Below are 22,488 nucleotides of genomic sequence, written 5' to 3'. Positions count from 1 at the left end.
GCCTCAAGTATTTCTTTATAGCAGTGTGAGAATGGACTAATATACTCCCCATCTGTATAATGTGGAAGATGCTAATACTACCTACCTCACAGTGTCTTTGTGAAAGGTTAAATAATATATTAGATTAAAAGCCTTTAGAATAGTGTCTGGCACAAACTAAGCATTCAATGAATGATAGCTATTATAAAGATGTTTGAAGTTACTACTGAGTCCAGTATTCAAAATCATTATTCTTTTCCTCAATATTCTTTACTGTTCAAGTACATTCTATACATATATTCTTTACTATTTATACCAGCTCCTCCAGGATACTGAATTATCTTGTGTCTGTTGCCATCTAACTGTCATCTTCTGCCTCCCTATTCCCCATCCTCTATACCCAGCTACAAATCTTCTTGATTCTTCCATCATAATGTCTTTCATTTCCATCATTTCTTTCCATTTCCTATTCTGGAATCTGAGAGAAAGATTCCTTATTTGTATAGTTTATGACAAGTGCTAATTTGTATTGTTTATGGCTTTACTAGGAAGTGTAAAAAAAAAAAAAGATACGTCCTAAGGATAGTGTGGGGCTGGCAAATCAGTCTAAACTGTATTAATTCTAATGCCATGGCTTATGTGAAGGAGAAATAAAATCCTTTATGGACAAGGAACTGCTGAGAGATTTTGTCACCATCAGGCCTGCCTTACAAGAGCTCTTGAAGGAAGCAGTAAAATGGAAAGGAACAAACAGTACCAGTCACTGCAAAAACATACCTAATTGTAAAGACCATCAACACTATGAAGAAACTGCATCAACTAATGGGCAAAACAACCAGCTAACATCAAAATGGCAGGATCAAATTCACACATAACAATATTAACCTTAATTGTAAATGGGCTAAATTCCCCAATCAAAAGACACAGACTGGCAAATTGGATAAAGAGTCAAGACCCATCAGTGTGCTGTATTAAGGAGACCCATCTCACAAGCAAAGACACACATTGGCTAAAATAAAGGGGTGGAAGAAGATTCACCAATCAAATGGAAACCCAAAAAAGGCAGGGGTTGCAATCCTAGTATCTGGTAAAACAGACTTTAAACCAACAAAGATCAAAAGAGACAAAGAACGGTATTACATAACGGTAAAGGGATCAATGCAACAAGAAGAGCTAACTATCCTAAATATATATGCACCCAATACAGGAGCACCCAGATACATAAAGCAAGTTCTTAATGACCTACAAAGAGACAGATTCCCACACAATAATAGTGGGAGACTTTAACACCCCACTGTCAATATTAGACAGATCAACGAGACAGAAAATTAACAAGGATATCCAGGACTTGAACTCAGATCTGGACCAAGCGGACCTAATAGACATCTACAGAACTCTCCACCCCAAATACACAGAATATACATTCTTCTCAGCACCACATCACATTTATTCTAAAATTGGCCACATAATTGGAAGTAAAACACTCCTCAGCAAATGCATAAGAATGGAAACTATATCAAACAGTCTCTCAGACCACAGTGTAATCAAATTAGAACTCAGGATTAAGAAAGTCACTAAAACCACACAACTACATGGAAAGTGAACAACCTGCTCCTGAATGACTACTGGATAAATAATGAAATGAAGGCAGAAATAAAGATGTTCTTTGAAAGCAATGAGAAAGAAGACACAATGTACCAGAATCTCTGGGACACATTTAAAGCATTGTTAAGAGGGAAATTTATAGCACTAAATGCCCACAAAAGAAACGAGGAAAGATCTAAAATCGACACCCTAATGTCAAGATTAAAAGAACTAGAGGAGCAAGATCAAACAAATTCAAAAGCTAGCAGAAGACAAGAAATAACTAAGAGCAGAGCAGAACTGAAGGAGACAGAGACACAAAGAAAACCCTTAAAAAAAATCAATAAACCCAGGAGCTGGTTTTTTGAAAAGATCAACAAAATAGTCCACTAGCCAGACTAATGAAAAGACAGAAGAATCAATAAATAAATCAATAGATGCAATAAAAAATGAGAAAGGGGATACCACCACTGATCCCACAGAAATACAAACTACCATCAGAGAATACTACAAATACCTCTATGCAAATAAACCAATAAATCTAGAAGAAATGGATAAATTCCTGGGCACTTATACCCTCCCAAGACTAAACCAGGAAGAAGTTGAATCCCTGAATAGACAAATAACAAGGTCTGAAATTGAGGCAGCAATTAATAGCCTACGAACGAAAAAAAGTTCAGGACCAGATGGGTTCACAGCCGCATTCTACCAGAGGTACAAAGAAGAGCTGGTACCATTCCTTCTGAAACTATTCCAAACAATAGAAAAAGAGGGAATCCTCCCTAACTCATTTTATGAGACCAACATCATACTGATACCAAAACCTGGCAGAGACACAACTAAAAAAGAAAATTTCAGGCCAATATCCATGATGAATATTGATGCAAAAACCCTCAATAAAATACTGGCAAACCAAATCCAACAGCACATCAAAAAGCTTATCCATCATGATCAAGTCAGCTTCATCCCTGGGATGCAAGGCTGGTTCAACATACGCAAATTCGAATGCCAAATATGTAGGAAAGAGGTGGAATAGTTTTGTCTTCATAAATCATCCTCTAACCCCGACTTCGATGATACCAAAATACTCTGTGATTGTATTTGTTTCATGATTATGAGCTTATCTTCCCCATTAAGTAGTGATATCCTTGAGACCACCAGAGACATGCATATTATTTAATCTCTGCATCTTCAATGCCTAGAAACAAAATGACTGATACACTGCAGGAATTCAAATGTGAAAGAATGAATTTCCACTGCTATCAACCTAGTTTCAGGCTCTTATTACTTCATATTTGAGCTACTTGCAACAATTCAATCTCCCTATCTCTCAAATTCTTGCATATTATTGCTATTAGCATGTCACTATCCTACTCGAAAACCTTCAGTGGGTCCCCATTTGCCTATATCACACAGTCCTTTAATCGAATATTCAAGGATTTCAATAAATGACTCCAATTTACTTCTCTAACTTTATATTTCATTATACTCCCTATATAAAACTTATGCTAAAGCCTCTTGGATCCAGTAATTATCATATTCTAAATAGATCATGTTGTCCTCATATCTACTTAGACTATAGCCCCTACTACACAAATGTCCTAACTCTTCCTTTCTGTATTCTAAATCCTACCCCACCATCAAAGCCTCACCTTCAAAGAAGACTTTCTGATGCTCCTAGTCCATGATGATCTAGGCCTCTTCTGAATTCCTATACCAATTTGTCAGTTATCCCCATTTTCCATGTGCTGTCTGATATTGTTACCTTTATACATACCCTCTTTCCAACAAGACTTGTAAAGTCTCGAAAGTGGTGCCTATGTTTTCCACATGGTATCCTTTGCATAAAAGATACTAAATACTTCACTGGACTAAATTACTGTCCCCACACCTGCTTTGTGCTCACTCTGATCTTCCTGCCAGTAATTCCTACTCCTTCACCTATGCAAATCTTATCCATTTCTAAGCCCCCCACCTCCTCCATCAAGCATTCTCTGACCAAGAGAGCTAACAGTGAACTTTCACTCTCTCTAAATTAATACACTATCTTTGCCTATACCATATACATTTCTCATATTCTGCATTTTATTGTTACTCAACTGATCAAGCATATATATGCTTTATCTATTATAGCAGGCTATAAATTCACTAGAGAAATGTATATTTCTTGTATCTACAACCAGACCCCAGACAACACGTTGTACTAGGCACAATTTTGGCTGATAAAATGAATGTCAGTGCACACAATGAGGTAAGGAAAATTGAACTCTTTCTCCAAGAGCAACCAACCTTTAAAAACCTAGGAAATATCCTTTTTCACATTAGTCTTGGCAAATAATTTTTGGTTCAGTCCCCAAAAGCAATTGTAACAAAACCAAAAATTGACAAATGAGACTTAATTACACCAAAGAGCTTCTGTACAATAGAAAAAAATAAAACTATCAACAGAATATTAAAATATTCACAAACTATGCATCTAACAAGAGTCTAATATCCAGAATCTATAAGGAACTTAAAAAAAAAAAATCAACAAGCTTGTCATAAAGGTGATTAAAAAAAATCACAAAGCAAAAAACAAATATCCCCATTAAAAATGGGCAAAGGACATGAACAGACACTTCTGAAAAGAATATATACAAGCACCTGACAAACAGATGACAAAATGCTCATCAGCACTAATCATCAGAAAAATATAAATCAAAACCACAGTGAGATACTATCTCATACCAGTCAGAATGGCTTTTATTAAAAAGTCAAAAAACAACAGATGCTGGAGAGGCTACAAGAAAAGGGAACACTTATACACTATTAATGGAAATGGAAATTAGTTCAGCCACTGTGGAAAGCAGTTTGGAGATTCCTCGAAGGACTTAAAACAGAGCTACCATTAGACCCAGCAATCCCATTGCTAGGTATATACCCAAAGAAAAATAGATTATACAAAAAAACCCAACATGCACTCATATGTTTGTCACTGTGCTACTCACAATAGCAAAGACATGGAATCAACCTAGGTATCCATCAATGGTGAATAGGATGAAGAAAATGTGGGATATATACATATATACCATGGAATACTATGCAGCCATAAAAAAACAATGAAATCATGTCCTTTGCAGCAACATGGATGGAACTGGAGGCCATAATACTAAGTGAATTAACACGGGAACAGACAACCAAATACTGCATGTTCTCACATACAAATGGGAGCTAAACATTGAGTACACATGGACATAAACATGGGAATAGTAGACACTGAACTAGTAGAGGGGGGAGAGATGGAGGGCATGTCGGTTGAAAAACTACCTATTGGGTACTACGCTAACCACTTGGGTGCAATATACCCATGTAACAAGCCTGCATATGTACCCCTTGCATCTAAAATGAAAGTTGAAGTTAAAAAAAAACAAAACTCCTCTTTCCATCTCAAACACCCTAAAACCAACCTCCCCTTGCAGGGAAAAAAAAATCACAAACTTATCTCAACAAAACGTATGTATACTGAAGATTCAGGAACTGAGTATATATTCTATACCACCTTCATATCCTACAGACTGGAACTATGGTTCCTAAAAATAAACTAGTTCAACCATTATGGAAGACAGGGTGGTGATTCCTCAAGGATCTAGAAATAGAAATTCCATTTGACCCAGCAATCCCATTACTGGGTATATACTCAAAGGATTATAAATCATTCTATTATAAAGACACAGCACACGTATGTTTGTTGCGGTGCTGTTTACGATAGCAAAGACCTGGAACCAACCCAAATGCCAATCAGTGATAGACTGGACAAAGAAAATGTGGCACATATACACCATGGAATACTATGCAGTCATAAAAAATGATGAGTTCGTGTCCTTTGTAGAGACATGGATGAATCTAGAAACCATCATTCTCAGCAAACTGACATAAGAACAGAAAACCAAACACCACATGTTTTCACTCATAGGCAGGTGATGAACAGTGAGAACACTTGGGCACAGGGAAGGGAACAACACTCCCAGGGCTAGGTGCGGGGGTAGAGGGAAGAGGAGGGACAGCAGTGGGGTGGGGCGGGGAGGATGGGGAGGGATAACACTGGGAGAAATGCCTGATGTAGGCGACGGTGGCAGGGGTAATGGAGACAGCAAACCACCATGGCATGTATGTACCTATGCAACAATCCTGCAGGATGCAGGAAGTACACATGCACCCCAGAGCCCAAAGCACAATAAAAATAAAATAAAATAAAATCATAAGTAATGTTCACTACAACAAAAAATATGAATGCTTTACAAAGAACATTACAGAGATAGTCAACCTGAAACAGGAGAAGAGAAAGATCCAGGGTGATAACACTTATCAATACTGAGCTTAGATAGTGGCTGTTACATTGGAATATCTGAATGAACATGATTAATTAAAATCCCAGGGGCCAGTTGATGTTTGCTTTTATTTCTCAGTAGCTGATGATAACCTTTTAGATCTATCCCAGAAAGGAATTATTATTGAGCATGAGGTCTTCAATTTTGTACCTATCTCTTTTTCTATATTATCAGGATATTATCTCACTCAGCTAGCATGCCATTTCTGCAACCCACTTCAAGTACTTATTATTACATTATCATAAGAATGTATTTCATTTAAACATATAATCGTAAAATTGTGCTACATTCCTAAGTATAATTTTATTATATCTTAGGGCCAAACATTTTTGGAGGTAAATCATTTTATTTGTATAGTATAAGTTTATGGAAAAATAATACCATATAAAATTTTGTCTGAACAGAACTTTTCAGGAACTCATTTAATGTGTAGAATTTAGATAGCTCTGAAATACTTTATTATAACATTCAACAATGTGTTCAAAAACTATTATATTAATAAAACAATATCAGGCTTTATGCAAGAGGAAGGCTGGAAATAAAATGGTTAAGATGCAAGGCTTTCTGTTCTTTATTTTTACTTGATGAGCCTCAACAAATTGCTTCCCTATACCTCTTATCTGACTTCCAAGGATGCTCATCTTGACTTCACAAGCCTGCTCTCCTCTCTTCTTCATTTTAGTTTGGTAATGTCAATCTGATCTCCTACACTCTTGTTCTGTATTTTTATTTGGTGCATTGACTTTTCCAGATCACTATCTCTAGGTTTCTGATTCTATTTTGGTAGTCTAATTGCAATTCAAAATCCCTTTGTTTGTTTGATTTAGTATTTTTGTCACTGGAATAAACCATAACTGATTAAGCTTACCTAATCAGTATCAAAAAAAGGGCCTGACACGTTTCACCAATAACAACATAAATGACAAATGCTAAAATTACAACTAGGAAAAATTATGCACCAATACTGATATGGAATTGAAGGAAAGAAAAAACTAAAAGCAGGTTGTTAGGATAATAATATTAGATGTGATCTTTTTTGTTTAAAAATTCTCATTACAGTCGTGGTATGTTCGTAGAATTTTTTAAATAGATGGAAAATTTTAAAAGAAGGATTAAAGTCCAAGGTTAAGAGTAACAGTAGCTTAGTTGCTGTAAAAGTGTTCAGGACCCCTGGATCAAATAAATTTACATCTAGGACTAAGATAATTTGTAAATGAGACTTATAAATTAAAGAAGTTTTTCAAGAATTATGGATAACTGGAGGGGTGATAAAGACTGGGGACAGGAAAAGTTCTGATTTTTTTTTTTTAGGAGGCGGTGGATTCCCAAACCATACTACTCCGAGTACGGGCCACAGACCAACAGCATTGACATCACGGGCGAGCTTGTTAGAAATGCAGATCAGGCCCCATTTCAGACACACCAAATCAGAATCTGCATCTTAACAAGATCAGCTGATTCAGCTGATCATATACACATTCAATTTTGAGAAGCACTAACATAAAGCAACAAGGATTCACTGAGAAAGACATAGCAAATTAACCTTATTTTATCTTTTGCAAGTTTACTTTATTGTTAATGTCAGTGAGTAAATAAAATCTAACAATTTCAGAAAAATGACTCAATAACAGTATCAATTCATTCACCTGCTTTTCTAGAATCCAAAACCTACGCTCTTCCCTTAAATAGTACCATATATTACTAGGATCTAATAAGCATATAACCTGGAATTGTCTGCTCTCTGTCTTCTAATGAAGCTTGACTATAAAAGGTGAAATTGCACACACACACAAAAAGATCACTTAAGAGACATAGTATTTCTATCCATTCTATGTATGCAAAATTTTATCCTTCCATCAAGGTGGATCATCACAAAACTAAGTCTGAACTGTATTAGCTTAGTCCATTACAAAATTTCATTCACTTTCTTTCCTTTTTTTTTTTTTTTCTGAGGAGTCTCACTCTGTTGCCCTGGCTAGATTGCAGCAGTGCAATCTCGGCTCACTGCAACCTCCATCTCCCAGATTCAAGCGATTCTCATGCCTCAGCCTCCTGAATAGCTGGGATTACAGGTGTGTGCCACCATACTCAGCTAATTTTTGTATTTTTAGTAGAGATGCGGTTTCATCATGTTGGCCAGGTTGGTCTTGAACTCCTGACCTCAGGTGATATACCCACCTCAGCCTCCCAAAGTGCTGGGATTACAAGTGTGAGCCACTGTGCCCGGCCACTTCGTTCACTTTCTAACAGTTAACATTCTGCATGCTTAGCTTTGATTGCTTAAAAAAACTTTACTATGTAAAATATACTAACACATTTGCTATAAAATTACTAAAAGGATTGTCCATTATATAATGCAACTTCCTACACTGTCTACAGAAGCCAAATATGTATCATAAATGAGTGAAGCAGACTAAAAAAATCCACTGCCAGATATGTAATTAAACTTTATCATTAACTGAGTGATGGTATAAGCACCTTAATACATAGTACGAACAGGTAAGAAAAGAGAAGCTATATTTTAAATCTGAAATCTAAAAATATAAATAATTTATCAAATTTTCCTTTGAAATTGATTACTTTGTTGACTTGTAAATAAAAACCTAAAATTCTTTCTTCTATACCATCATATCAATGTCCACATGGGCTGATTGGGAGAAGTAGATACTTAAGTGGAAATTTGTGTACTGTATCAAGAAGAGAGTGGAATGAATAAAATGATGGATGGCCAAAAGCAGCAAATGTCTACTATATACTGATATTCTAAAGTTGTCTAATTAGGATTCAGTACCACACTACAGTGCAGTTCGATTTCTTCAATTCATAGTTCTTTATTGGCATTAGTAAAATTAATTGAAAAAGACAAAATAGGCAATATTTTTCATTACCATAATGTTGGAAATCAGAAAACTTAGAATTCACTCTTTAAACCTACAATTGTGAATATGTAGTTTAAGTAATCACTTCCATCTCTGAACACCAATTTCAGCACAGAAAAGTAAGTCATATTATTCCTTGTCAAAAGCGTTTCTCATAAATGACTTCACTAAGAACACGTGAATTAAATTTTACATTTGTGTAACTACTTACGTGCACTTTTGCAAAGAAAGATTGAGAGTGTTTATATGAATTGTCTTATTCACCAAAAAGGTCAATCACTGAGATGAGTCAGGGATTTTCCCTTGGATGACATGAACAAGTTGAATTCTTTCAACAGTTCAAAAAATATCTCTTCAGTACCTGACTTAAATGCTGCAATATATCCCCCAAAACTCCTCTTCAGAACTGAAGTGTTTATTCCCCAGTTGCTCTTTGGGAATTCACTAGGCTGAAAAAAGCTACCACACCCAAGGTTATGCTCCTTTCCCAGGGTAACTGGAATACAGAGACTAGTCAATATCGGGATATAAGGACCAGCCCTGTGACCTTAGCTGAGGACAATTCTGAGGGACCATCTCAGCTTCAGAGCTCCCGATAAGTAAGGCTGAGGCCTTCTGACTATACCTAGGCCAACTTCTCCCATTAGTCCAGTTGCATCCCCTTCCCCTCACAGGTGCTGATCCTGAAAGAACCCTTTAATAAATTATCTTCATGTTAACTTCCACCTCAAAATTTGCTTCCAGGGCAACCCAACCTGTGACATACACCACATACAACTGAGCCCCCTTATCTGCAAGAAGCAGAAGCAGCTACTGTATTGTGCATCCAATTCATCCAAAAAAAGGCGATAGTCTCTGTTGAAGCCACAGAATGATATCTGGTATATACGTATTGTTACTATATACACGTTTCATTTTTTAGCTTTTTAGGACAGGGTTTCCTGGTGAATTATACAATTAATACACTGAAGTTTTCTATCTTTAAAAACACTGCCACCTTAGATTTAAGTTTCATATCAAGTCTTATGTTAACATTAATCATTGCATCATTCTGTAGTCATACTTATTTTGACCAGTCTAACATTAAACTTAAGACACAGGCACTATGTTCAAAAGTTCTATCATATCAAAGTTCTCTTTGACACCACAAATAAATATGCTTCACTGGGCATTATTATTTATGTCTATGCAACAGAAAACACCAAAAATAAATTACCCTCTTCAAGTAACTTCTCCAATAAATTCTCAGCCATACCGTCAATGTGCCAAACAACAGCATTTCTGGTTAGACTTGGATTTGAAACTTAAGAATACATTGTGTGACTCATTCAGTAGACACTTTTTTGTAAACTTGTCATGTGTAAAAGAGCTATTGCCTGGGCAATCTTTTCCCTTAATATATAACTACATAACTGCATTTTACAACAGGATTGCTTGTTTTATTCACTTTCCAAAATAAACCCAGTTGAAATTTCAGTCCTTTTCTTGAATTGATTGTTTTTCATTACACAGATTTTCTATGTACTGGTTGTAGTTTCTACTATATTTTGTTTCATAATGGACTCTTGGGTTGTATTCATTGATGCAAACACACTTTGCATATTAAACACACAATAATTTATTACTTCTATAGGAAAGGAATTTATTCTTTCCATTTTCTTACAACATCTTCTCAGCCTAGCTTTCGTTCTACTTTGGATAGAGATGTGGGTGCCATATTTTATTTTTCTCTTAGATCTGCTATAGTAACAACACACACAAAAAGACAAATGGCAACTTGATTTACAAGATATAGGAAAAAATAAGAAATTCTGGGGACTATGACAAACTGGAGAACACATACCCTATGGATAAAGGTGGCAACTGCTACTCAGCTCTAACCAATCGTTGCTTAGTGGAAATACTGGCCAATTGTTTCCAGAATTTTCAACTTTTTTAAGAGAAATCAACAAACCATATTTTTGTGTGAAATTTCCTGAATGTTAAATGTTGGCCACTAATTCAACTATATGCAACACATCTCTGGCCACATCCAGCCCATAGTCCACCAGTCTGTAAACTTTTTCTTGTGACTAATTGCTTTAGAATGTAGTATTGAAGGGGAAGTTTTTCAGTCTTTATGTATTCCTTCTACTATAGTAGTAAAAAGTGTGAGCTCTGTAAATATATTTAAATTCCAGCTCTGCTCCTTCCTGGCTATGCAATGTGGGCAAATTACTTTTTCTGTCTAACCCTCATTTTTCTCACCTGCAAAATGGGGTTACTCAAACAAATTACCTTAGAGTATTTCATAATTTATAATGTAAAGAATTTAGAATAGTCCCTACTATGAAGCAAGTATCAGTAAATGTTAGCTTTTTTCATTTAATAATGAAAATTGTATAAAATGTCATATTGCCCCTTTTCCCTGGCTGCAAGAAAGCTTACAGTTAACTTTAATGCTCTACCACAGCAACTGTATTAGCCATTGTGTTTGGCACGTTTGCTTCCTCCTTTTCAGGGTTTTGACATTCTATTTCAATTTTCAAAGCTTTATTATACACTTGAATAGAAGAAGCTTCAAATTCTTTTTGGAAGAAGAAACGGTATAAACAACCAAAACTTTAAAAAATAAAAATTAAGTTCCATGAAATTTTTGTGAACAAGATGAAGGTAATTAGGCCATCTGGCTATATAACTGGGTGGATTTATAACAGGTTCAATGATTGTACCCTAAAAAGCATCAATTAATCGATTGATGTTAACTTGGAGATTAATCTAGGCTGCCACAAAGGTTCTGGCCTCAGTTTTGCCCTGTTTATCAAATTATCTGGAATTAGAAAACTATGGCCTACAATCCAGCTACTTGTTTTTATGAATAAAGTTTTATTGGAATAAAGCCACACACATTTGTTTATGATTAGTCTTTGGCTGCTTTTCCACTACAACAGCAGAGTTGACTAGTTGTGACAGACTGTGTGGCCCACAAGCCCAAAATGTATACTTATATCTCACCCTGTAAGAAAAAGTTTGCAGACCTCTGAATTAGATGAAGAATGGTGGCAATACCAAATTTCAAGATGACACAGACTGGGAGGAATAGTTAATACATTGCATGATAGAATTGAAATTCACAAAGATCAGAACAACTGAAAAAAACAGACTGTTACAATCAGATTGAAATTTAATAGTTCATAAAGTATGGTAAATGGGTACTTAACTATAATGGAGGATATCAGGCATTAAGAGAAATTGATATTGTAAAGATATAGTTTCCTAAGTCCAGGAAACTGACCACGTGATGTAGCTGACAGAAAAGAGCTAATTTAAATGTTGTCTGCATTGAAAGAAATATAGAGTCTAAAACAGTGCTGCCCAATAGAACTTCCCTGTGGTAATGGAAAATTTTTTAACCTGTAATGTCCAGTAAGGTAGCCTATTAGTTACATGCGGCTATTGGGATTTGATACATGGCTAGTGTGAAGGAGGGACTAAATTAAAAAAAAAAATTTTGAGACAGTCCTGCTTTGTTGCCCAAGCTGCAATGCAGTGGCACTATCATAGTTCACTGTAACCTTGAACTGCTGGGCTCAAGTGATCCTCCCACCTCAGCCTCCTGAGTAGCTACGACTACAGGCATATGCCACCATACCAACTAATTTTTTACAAAATATTTTGTAGACATGGGGTCTTGCTACATTGCCCAGGTTGGTCTAAAGCTCCTGGGATCAAGGGATCCTCCCGCCTCAGCCTCTCAAAATGCTGGGATTCTAGGTGTGAGCCACTGGTGCCTAGCCAAAAACTGTCAGTCTTAGAGAAAGAGAAATCAATTCTGTACCTTTCATGATTCATCAGCAGTTTAGCAATGTTCAGACAGAAGTCTAAGGGCATGTCAAGATGTAGTATTTCCGTGACAGCTAACAAGATGAAAAAAATGAAATAATTATTATCAGTTTCGTTTTTGAGGAAGCTTAGCTATTTTCAATAATTTTCCTCTATTCAAAATCCACTTACTAAATGTTTGCCAAATACCATGTTTTGCCTAACAATTTATCAAAATCTTCTTTTAAAGTATTAACATCCAATGCTGGAGAGTATCATGACACAGGCACTCTTGCACAGATAGCAAAGTAATCTGGTGCAATCCTTTCAAAAAGCAACTTGGCAATACTACATGCTAAGAACACTGGGGTAGAGAGCTTGGTATCTGAAGTCAGACAGATCTAAATTTGAAATCACTTGCTACTTGTATGGCCATAGGCAAGTTAAGCTCTCTATACCTTAGTTTTGTCACCTGTAAAATGGAGAATATACCACCAATTTCTCAGGGTTGTGGAGAGGATTACATGAGATAATGTATGGAAATTATATAGCAAAGAACCTAGCATTTAATAAATGGAAGCTGCTATTATTATTATTCCCTTTAAGAAACTGTCCTTCTGAAAAGTCACCTGGAATAAATATGGGGAAAATTTATGAACAAAAATATTAAAAGCAGTGTGGATTATAATAATAATAGAAAAGAAATATACACTGTATGTCTATTATAGGATAGCAATAAACTATTGTGCAACCATTAAAACTGTTGAGTATCAAATAACATGGAAAAAATGAATATACACTAATATGAAAAATATGTAAGATTAGTAAGTGAAAAACTAGAGCAAAGTTTTATGTACTATATAGTCACAATTCTGTAATACAAGCAAAGTAAAGTAAGATAGAAAGTATACTGAAAATAGTGATTAATTTTCTAAAAGTGATTGTGTTTAGATTCTATTTATTTGACAAATATTTAATGAGCATATGCTCTGTGCCAGGCACTGTGCTTCGTGCTGAGAACCCAGCAGTGGATAAAACAAAACAAAAATTCCTGCTGTCAAGGAGCTTCTAGTGCATGGTAGGACTATGAGTATTTTTAATGTTTTCCAAAAATGTCTTAAATTATTATGTGCTATCCTTTAATAATGAAAAATGTTTATTTTTAAATTTCAATCGTTCTACTACAAAAAATATCAGTGCAATAATGCCAGCAGTTAGGTTGAGTTGACTTTTTTTTTTTGGAGACAGTCTCGCTCTGTCACCCAGGCTGGAGTGTGGTGGCACAATCTCAGCTCACTGCAGCCTCAGCCTCCCAGGTTCAAGCGATTTTCTGCCTCAGCCTCCTGAGTAGCTGGGACTACTGGCATGCACCACCATGTCTAATTTTTGTATTTTTAGTAGAGACGGGGTTTCACCATGTTGACCAGACTGATCTCGAACTCCTGACCTCATAATCCACCCTCCTTGGCCTCCCAAAGTGCTGAGATTACAGGTGTAAGCCACAAGTTGATCATTTTAAGAGTAAAGTATTTTCACCAGCAAAGCAATGAACAGAATATAAAAATGCAAGTTTCATACATTCTTTCAATGCAACAAAGCAAAAATCTAGTATTTTTAAATCTAAAAAACTTGGATTTGGATTAGCCTCCTAATCTGTAATCAAACTACGACTGACATTGCAACTTCAGGAGTATCTAGATTGAGTTAAGTAAAAACAATCTGGGAGTAAAGAATAATTTCATTTTAAACTCTACTTCTTACCTACATTTGGATAAACACTGTTATGAGGAATTATCTTCCAAAACTAATCTACTTCAACTTGTTGACTCCAATAATCTCTCTGGTCTTCCTATGTTGTCTTAGATTGAGTAATGTATTATTTTAATTGGTTAGTTGGTTTGCTTATTCCCCTAATGCAAAAAAGTAGAGTTGTCTTCCTGGTTTGTAATATTTTTCAACTTGTGTATGCTGAGGTGATACTGTTCCCTAGAGATGCAGAATCCCGAATACATTTGAGCTTCTGTGGTCTCTTTAAGTGATTGGCTAAAAATCTAGAAGCAACTGAAAGAGTCAGTAGTACTAAATTTAAGGCTATTGCCAAATTGGATTATAGTCTTAATGATAACAAATTGTTATTATTTATTGGATAATCAGTAACTATACTAACGTATAATTTTGTTTAGTACAAATAATGCAGCTCTTCAAGATTACTAAAAAGAATGTACAACATTAAAAGAATTTTAGAGTAAATAATTTTTATGACTAAACAAAACTGAAATATTAAGGGTTAGTGTGCAAAGTTTTGCCTCATGTAATGCACCCATATAGTAGTAATAACAGTAACAATGATAATAACTACAGTAATAGGTAGCGTATATTGCACACTATGCACCAGGTATGGTGCTAAAAGCTTTATACACATTTTCTCATAAGATTCTCAAAACAACACGATGAGGTAGATAATAATATCTCTTTTGCTAAATGAAGAAACAAAGCAAAGCTAAGTGACTTGCCCAATTACCCACTTTTGTGCAGTGTACATTCTGGTCCTTGGAGAATTATGATAAATAAATAGCAATGTTTATAAACAAGTAATTACAAAAAACACAGCATTACAAAGGCTTTTCCCATTAATAATTAGTCTTTCTTTCTTCATGGTAGTAGACAACTTCAGAAGGGTTGGGTAGCTACAGTTCTCTGCTGGGCTAAAAGAAAACTGATTGCTTTTATTAAACTTTTTTAAAAAAAAACACCTTTTAAAATTTTCTACCATTTTTTCTTCTTTCTCTTTTTCTTCCTGGGTGACAATATTTTCCCTTTCTTAGGTGATCAGTTTTCTTCTCAGCCACCATCAAATTACACCTATTGTTAGTATACTACCAAAGTTCTTATATTTAACAAATTGTAGTGATGTTTCAAAATGGTGTGCTCTTCACACATAGAGATCATACCTTCAAGGAGTTCTTCATTAGATGCTTCACCTCTCAAGAGGATTTTCATTTTTAAGAAAAGCCCGGTAGAATTTAAATGTTCCTATATTAAACAAAGAAATCACAATGATATTAAAATAGTGGAATGTAAAAGACAATTTTCAAGTAATTGCTGGCTTTATTAAACCACCTTGGGATAACTCATAATCAAAGGAAATCAAAATTACAAAAGATTATATCATAACATTCATTCTATCCCTGAGGATATTTCCCAATATTTTATTCAATCTAAATGAAATAATATATGGAAAAGAACATGTAAATATTTCCAATGAGTGACAAACATTTAATGACAAGATCAATACTTAAACTGTATGAATCTCAGGCCATGTTCTTTGTAAGCAAAACCACAAAGCAGTTAATTTTATTTTCTTTTGAGATTGTTTAAGTCACCCAGTCTATAGTATTTTGTTATAACAGCTCAACCTAGCCAACACAATTTAGTTTTGTCTACATTTGAACTTCACTTAAACAGAGTCATAATGCATATAAGTTCTTCTGTGACTTCTTAGATATGTTCTTCTGTGACTTCAATTCAAATCATGTTTTTTCAGATTCATCCATATTGATACATGAAATTTATTTGTTTTCATTACTGTATAGCATGGTTCACAAAAGGTCCCTGAATCAGCACCATCTGGGAACTTGTTAGAAATGCAAGCCTCATCTAAAACCTACTAAAGGAGAAACTCTGGGAGTATTGCCTAGCAAATTGTGTGTGGCATGTGTGTAAGAAAATGTGTAAAAGAATTATTATTTATTTGCATTACAGAAGTTTCCAATTCAACATGAATTCTATCATCTGTCTAGTAAGGTAATAAATGAGCAAACTCTGTTTAACAGACACTCTAGGTAACACTTACACAAGCTAAAGTTTGAGGACAACTATTGTATAGTATTCTGTTATATGACTAAATCACAATTTATTTGCACATTACATTTTGGACATTTGAGCTGTTTTCAACCCAATTGCTATTATGAACAATCCTGCAATCAGCATTCTGTACACCTCTCCTTGTATACAAATGCTAGAGCTTCTCTAAAGTATAATATACCTAGGAGTGAAGTTGCTGGGTGGTTGGGTATGATCAAATTCTACTTTATCAAATAACGTCAAATTTGTTTTCAAAGTGGTTGTACAATTCTTAAAAAACTAGGAGTGAGGCCGGGCGCGGTGGCTCAAGCCTGTAATCCCAGCACTTTGGGAGGCCGAGGCGGGTGGATCACGAGGTCAAGAGATCGAGACCATCCTGGTCAACATGGTGAAACCCCGTCTCTACTAATACAAAAAATTAGCTGGGCATGGTGGCGCGTGCCTGTAATCCCAGCTACTCAGGAGGCTGAGGCAGGAGAATTGCCTGAACCCAGGAAGCGGAGATTGCGGTGAGCCGAGATCGCGCCATTGCGCTCCAGCCTGGGTATCAAGAGCGAAACTCCGTCTCAAAAAAAAAAAAAAAAAAAAAAAAAACAAAAAAAAAAACTAGGAGTGAAGGGAGCGTCCTCAACCTGACAAAGGGCGTCTATGCTAAACCCATAGCTAACACCATAATTAATGGCTAAATACTAAAAGTTCGCTTTCTAAGATTAGAAAAAGAAATTGCTCTTGCCAATTCTATTTAACATAGTAATGGATGTTCTTGCTAGAATAATTAGAAAAGATAAAGAGACAAAAGGCATGCAGATCGGAAAGCAAGAAGTAAAACTATCTTTATTTACAGAAAATACAATTTTTTTTTTTAGACTGAGTTTGGCTCTTGTTGCCCAGGCTGGAGTGAAGTGACACAACCATGGCTCATTGCAACTTCTCCCTTCTGGATTCCAGTGATTATCCTGCCTCAGTCTCCCAAGTACCTGGGATTACAGGTGTGCACTATTTCTTTCATGGAAAGGAAATTTTTCTCGAAAATCTCTGGTTTTCAAAGAAGTATATTTGTTTTAGTCTGTTCATGCTGCTATAACAATATACCATAAACTAGATACTTCACAAACAACACATATTGATTTCTCACAGATCTGAAGGCTAGGAACTCTAACGTCAAGGTGCTCGGTGCCTTCTCATGTCCTCACATGATAAAAGGGGTGAACAAGCTCCTGTGGCCCTCTTTTATAAGGGCAGTAATACCATTCAAGAAGGGTTTGCCCAATGACTTTATCATCTCCCAAAGTCCCCACCTCTTTTATTTTTACCTCCATTGTACACCAAAAAGTCCCACCTCTTAATATCATCAATTTGGGGGTTAAGATTTCAACACAGGAATTTGAGGGGACACAAACATTCAGATTATAGCAATATTTTATTTTTCCTTTCTGTGCTATAGAAGAGATTATAACAATCTGTGAGAGTAAATGCTGAAGCAAATGTCTAAACTGGGTTTCAAAATGTGATCAAAACTTCAAAAAACACATTAAGTTAGTATTCAAAAATAAGAGTCTCATACCTTGTTTGCTAGGTTTATAGCATTGAGAGCCTTATCATAGTATTTGGTGTCATCCCAATCCAAATAATTGGTGGCTAATAACCGTAGAACTTTAGCCTGTAAAAAAATTAGAGAAAAAGCAGATAGCTGATGGTTAAACTTCAATACAACAGCTGACTAGCAGTTCCACAGTGACAAGCATCTTCTCAAACATAAGTCATCTTTATGAAATAGCATTTCCTTAAGCAACCCCATAGTCTTGAAATATGTCTCATCATTATGCTACCCATTCAAAACATTGTCTAAGAATCTTACAGTAATGGCTACATTCCTGGCTTATTTAAATTTAATATAATTGTGTTAATATAATTATTTTCTTAACAGTGTTTAACACAAGTATTTTATCATCCTCACTTTTAAAATAAGGAAATCGAGGCAGAGCAGTATTTCATTTAATCAGCTTACCACCTCGTTATTATGGTAGAACAACTCTAAGAACTGATAAGCTCCCCCAAGCAACTTTTATGGAATAAATACAGCATTTCTGAGAAATACCGTAGCTATTTCATAATAGTAAAAGGATCAAATCATCCAGAAGACATAACAAAATGAATGAATCTCACAATGTGTATTTTTTTAAAGCCAGACATAAAACAGGACAACTGTATGATTCCATTTATACAAAGTTCAAGAACAGCCAAAAATACTCTAGAGTAATAAAAGTCAGAATAGTGGCTTTTTTTCCTTAGAAGTAGAGGTGGGTATTAACTAGAATGGAGCCAAGGGAACTTTTGAGGGTATTGGAAGTTTCTGTAATCTTGATCTGTATGGTGTAATATACAAAACTATATATTAAAACTCATCAAGCTGTACACTTGAGACTTGTGCAGTTTACTGTATATAAATTACACCTCAAATAAATGATTGCTGGCATGAAATAAAAAATTACTGCATAGTATTACTTCACAAAACTTACAATAAGAATACTCCATTTGAATCAAGCTTGTATCCTATTTTCCATCCTTATTTCCTTCTTAGACATCTCCCATCTATATCCCTTGCCTGGAATCATTTTCTTCCTCCCTTTTAACTGTGTGGATCCCATCTGCAAGGCCTGTCTCCTACCAAAAGGCTGCTTCAACTACTCTAGCTAATGTTGATAATCCCCTTTTCTACATGCCTTTCTGCATACTTCAGGTCAGTACCACAAAGTTTATCATTATTTTCCCAAATTGTTTCACTTGCAGTAGTGTTTTTTAAATTCTATTTTTCTTCATTGAAGTGTAAAATACATATAGAAAAGTTCAAAAATCTCAAGAGCTCTATGTTCTTATGAATTCTATGCTCTATGAATTTTCACAAAGTAAACACATGTATGTTAACAACAGAAAAATCAAGAAACAGAACATTAACAGCAACGAGCTCACCTCATGCTTCTTTTCAGACTCTATTTCAAATAGGGGTAACCAATTCCCTGATGTCCAACACCATATATTCATTTTGACTGTTCTTGGCATTTACATTTATGGAATCATACGGTATGTACTGCTTTGTATCTTGCTTCATTTATTCAATATTATAGGTGAGAACATCCATATTGATGCAATTATTGTAGTTAATTGAGTCTCATTGCTATATAATGTGATGTCACTATATATATAATTTATTTTTAATTGTAATGAAATACACATAACATAAAATTTACCATCTTAAACCTCTTTTTAAATTTTAGGCGAGGTGCAGTGGCTCATGCCTGTAATTCTAGCACCTTGAGAAGCCGAGGTGGGAGGATCACTTGAGGCCAGGTGTTTGAGGCCAGCCCAGGCAACAAAGTGAGACCTCCATCTCTATAAAAAAATTGAAAATTGGCTAGATGTGGTGGGGTGCACCTGTAGTCCCAGCTACTCGGTAGGCTGAGGAGGGAGGATTGCTTGAGCCCAGGAGTTTGAAGGCTACAGTGAGCTGATCACACCCACTGCCCTTCAGCCTGGGTGACAAGACCCTGTCTCAAAAAAATCTGTTTTGGAGATGGAGTCTTACTATGATTCCCAAATGGAAAGCAGTGGCTATTCACGGGCATGATCACAGCTCACTGCAGCCTCTAACTCCTAGGTTCATGCAATCCTCCTGGCTTAGCCGCCTGAGTAGCTGGGACTACAGGTGCACACAACCGCACCTGGCTCCATGACCATTTTAAACATTTTTAACATCCATCTCAAGAACTGTCTTATCTTGCAAAACTGAAACTCCACACCCATTATATAATAGTTCCCAATTCTCCTCTCTCCCTACTCCCTACCACCATTTTACTTTCTGTCTCTATGAATTTGACTACTCTATGTACCACACATAGTGGAACCATACATTATCTTTTTGTGAATGGCTTGTTTCACTTAGCATAATCTCCTCACAGTTAACCCACGTTGTAGTATGTGTCAGATTTCTTTCCTTTTAAAGCCAGGATAATATTTCATTGTATTCACTTGTACTAGTTTTATCCTTCAATCGTAAGTTCCTTAAAGGCAGAAGCTACATTTTATGCCTCTCTTTTATTCCCCACATATTATGGTGGTAAATATATTAAAAGGCATCCAGCTACATTTTGATTAATATGCTGTAATAGTAAGAATCAAATGGGTATTCAAAAAATTTCATTTTGCTATAGAATGTAGTAATTTTACAACACATTTATTTACACAATCACATTTTGCTAGATTACATATTAAGGTTAATTTCCACATCCAGGCATGTTCTGTCTGGGTAGTTGGGGAAAAATCTGCAACTTCAAAATATGCAATAAGAAAAGTTAAAACTAGGCCAGGCATGGTAGCTGACTCCTGTAATCCCAGCACTTTGAGAGGCCAAGGTGGGCAGATCACCCGAGGTCAGGAGTTCCAGATCAGCCTGGCCAGCATGGCAGAATCTCATCTCTGCTAAAAACACAAAAATTAGCCAGGTATGGTGGCCCATGCCTATAGTCCCAGCTACTTGGGATGCCGAGGCACCAGAATCGCTTTAACCTGGGAGGCAGAGGTTGCAGTGATCACACCACTACATTCCAACCTGGGCAACACAGCGAGACTCTGTCAAAAAAAAAAAAAAAAAAGAAAAGAAAAAAAGAAAAGTTAAAACTTACATAGTCAAACATTGTTCAAAGCACTCTACATATATAAATTCATGAGTACACGCCTATGAGGTAGATTATATTATATAAATGTATAAAAACAAATGCACTGAGATGTTAAATGATGTGCCCAATAGTTAATTTACTCATAAATGGGAGTATGCTATTGTAATTTTATAACAATAACATAAAGTAGGTTCTTCAACCTACGTCTACAATATTTAACATGATCCTTACCAGCATTTCAGGATCAGCAGAAACCTTATCCATCCTCCCAATATCATAGCTTTGGCTGTCATTAAAAAGGAAAAATATATATATATATATATATCCATTTCAAATAATATATTATTTTTAAGATTATATATTACCAAGAAGACATAGTATAAGCATACTTTATTTCAACTTTTCTGTTTTACACTACAACAGATTACCATCCAATTAATACATGAAAATTAATGATATAAAGCAATACTTTCCAACTATAGAAAAAAATTTCCTTAGGAGAGACCCAATAAATCAACACCACAATTATACTGATGCTCTTTTCCATTTGTACATATATATAGGGCATTAAATATATATAATATACTGCATTAAATTATTATAATATATACTGCATTAAATGCTTTAAAAGTGTATACAAGCTCTTAGTTGGCCATTTAAAGTTAAAGAAATATAAATATGTATTTATTAATTAATTTTTTACTTAGTTATTTTTGAGATGGAGTCCCATTCTGTCACCCAGGCTGGAGTGCAGTGGTGCGATCTCAACTCACTACAACCTCCACCTCCCGAGTTCAAGCAATTCTCCTGCCTCAGCCTCTCAAGTAGCTAGGATTACAGGCACCTGCCACCATGCCTGGCTAATTTTGTGTGTGTGTGTGTGTATTTTTAATGGGGTTTCACCATGTTGGCCAAGCTGGTCTCCAACTCCTGAGCTCAAGTGATCTACCAGCCTCAGCATCCCAAAGTGTTGGATTATAGGCATGAACCACCATGCCCAGCTCCAAAGAAACATAAATATAATTTTAAAATAAAACAAATGCAGTTGTTTTCACAGAAACAAACGCTTTAGCAATATTCATTAACTCTCACACCACCCTTCTGAAGCACTATTAATTCCATTTTGCAGCTGAACAAATCAACATAGAAATAAAATTATTTCTGATATTTCCTAGATTGGTACTGAAAATGAGAGTGAGGGGTTGGGGAGTAGAGGAATTTGATTTTCAGTTCTCTGCTTTAATTACCAAACCATATTATCTACGAGACATTCCAATAACCACAAATAATATATTAATATGAGTTTCAAGGTTTCAAAACCTAATACCTACAAAGCAAATC

At 35.5% G+C, this 22,488-nt stretch overlaps 1 protein-coding gene across 1 annotated transcript in view; it reads right to left on the bottom strand.

The window, feature by feature from the left end:
- LOC105732804 (testis-expressed protein 11) overlaps positions 1 to 21,425 on the bottom strand; it is a 210,374-nt gene extending 188,949 nt beyond the window's left edge. The window contains exons 1-4 of the mRNA XM_012475041.2: positions 21,379 to 21,425; positions 18,039 to 18,134; positions 15,562 to 15,643; positions 12,627 to 12,705 (exon numbers count right to left, since the gene is read on the bottom strand). Coding sequence (XP_012330464.2) covers positions 12,627 to 12,705; positions 15,562 to 15,643; positions 18,039 to 18,134; positions 21,379 to 21,411 — 290 coding nt within the window. The 5' untranslated portion in view covers positions 21,412 to 21,425. The remainder of the gene's footprint in view (positions 1 to 12,626; positions 12,706 to 15,561; positions 15,644 to 18,038; positions 18,135 to 21,378) is intronic.
- Between the last annotated feature and the right edge of the window lie 1,063 nt (positions 21,426 to 22,488).

This window comes from Aotus nancymaae, unplaced genomic scaffold, assembly GCF_030222135.1.
Source record: "Aotus nancymaae isolate 86718 unplaced genomic scaffold, 86718_ANA_hifiasm-v0.15.2.pri h1tg000081l, whole genome shotgun sequence".
Taxonomy (NCBI): Eukaryota; Metazoa; Chordata; class Mammalia; order Primates; family Aotidae; genus Aotus; species Aotus nancymaae.
The sequence above is the reverse complement of the archived record's forward strand: the minus strand, read 5'-3'. Positions and strand labels throughout refer to the sequence as shown.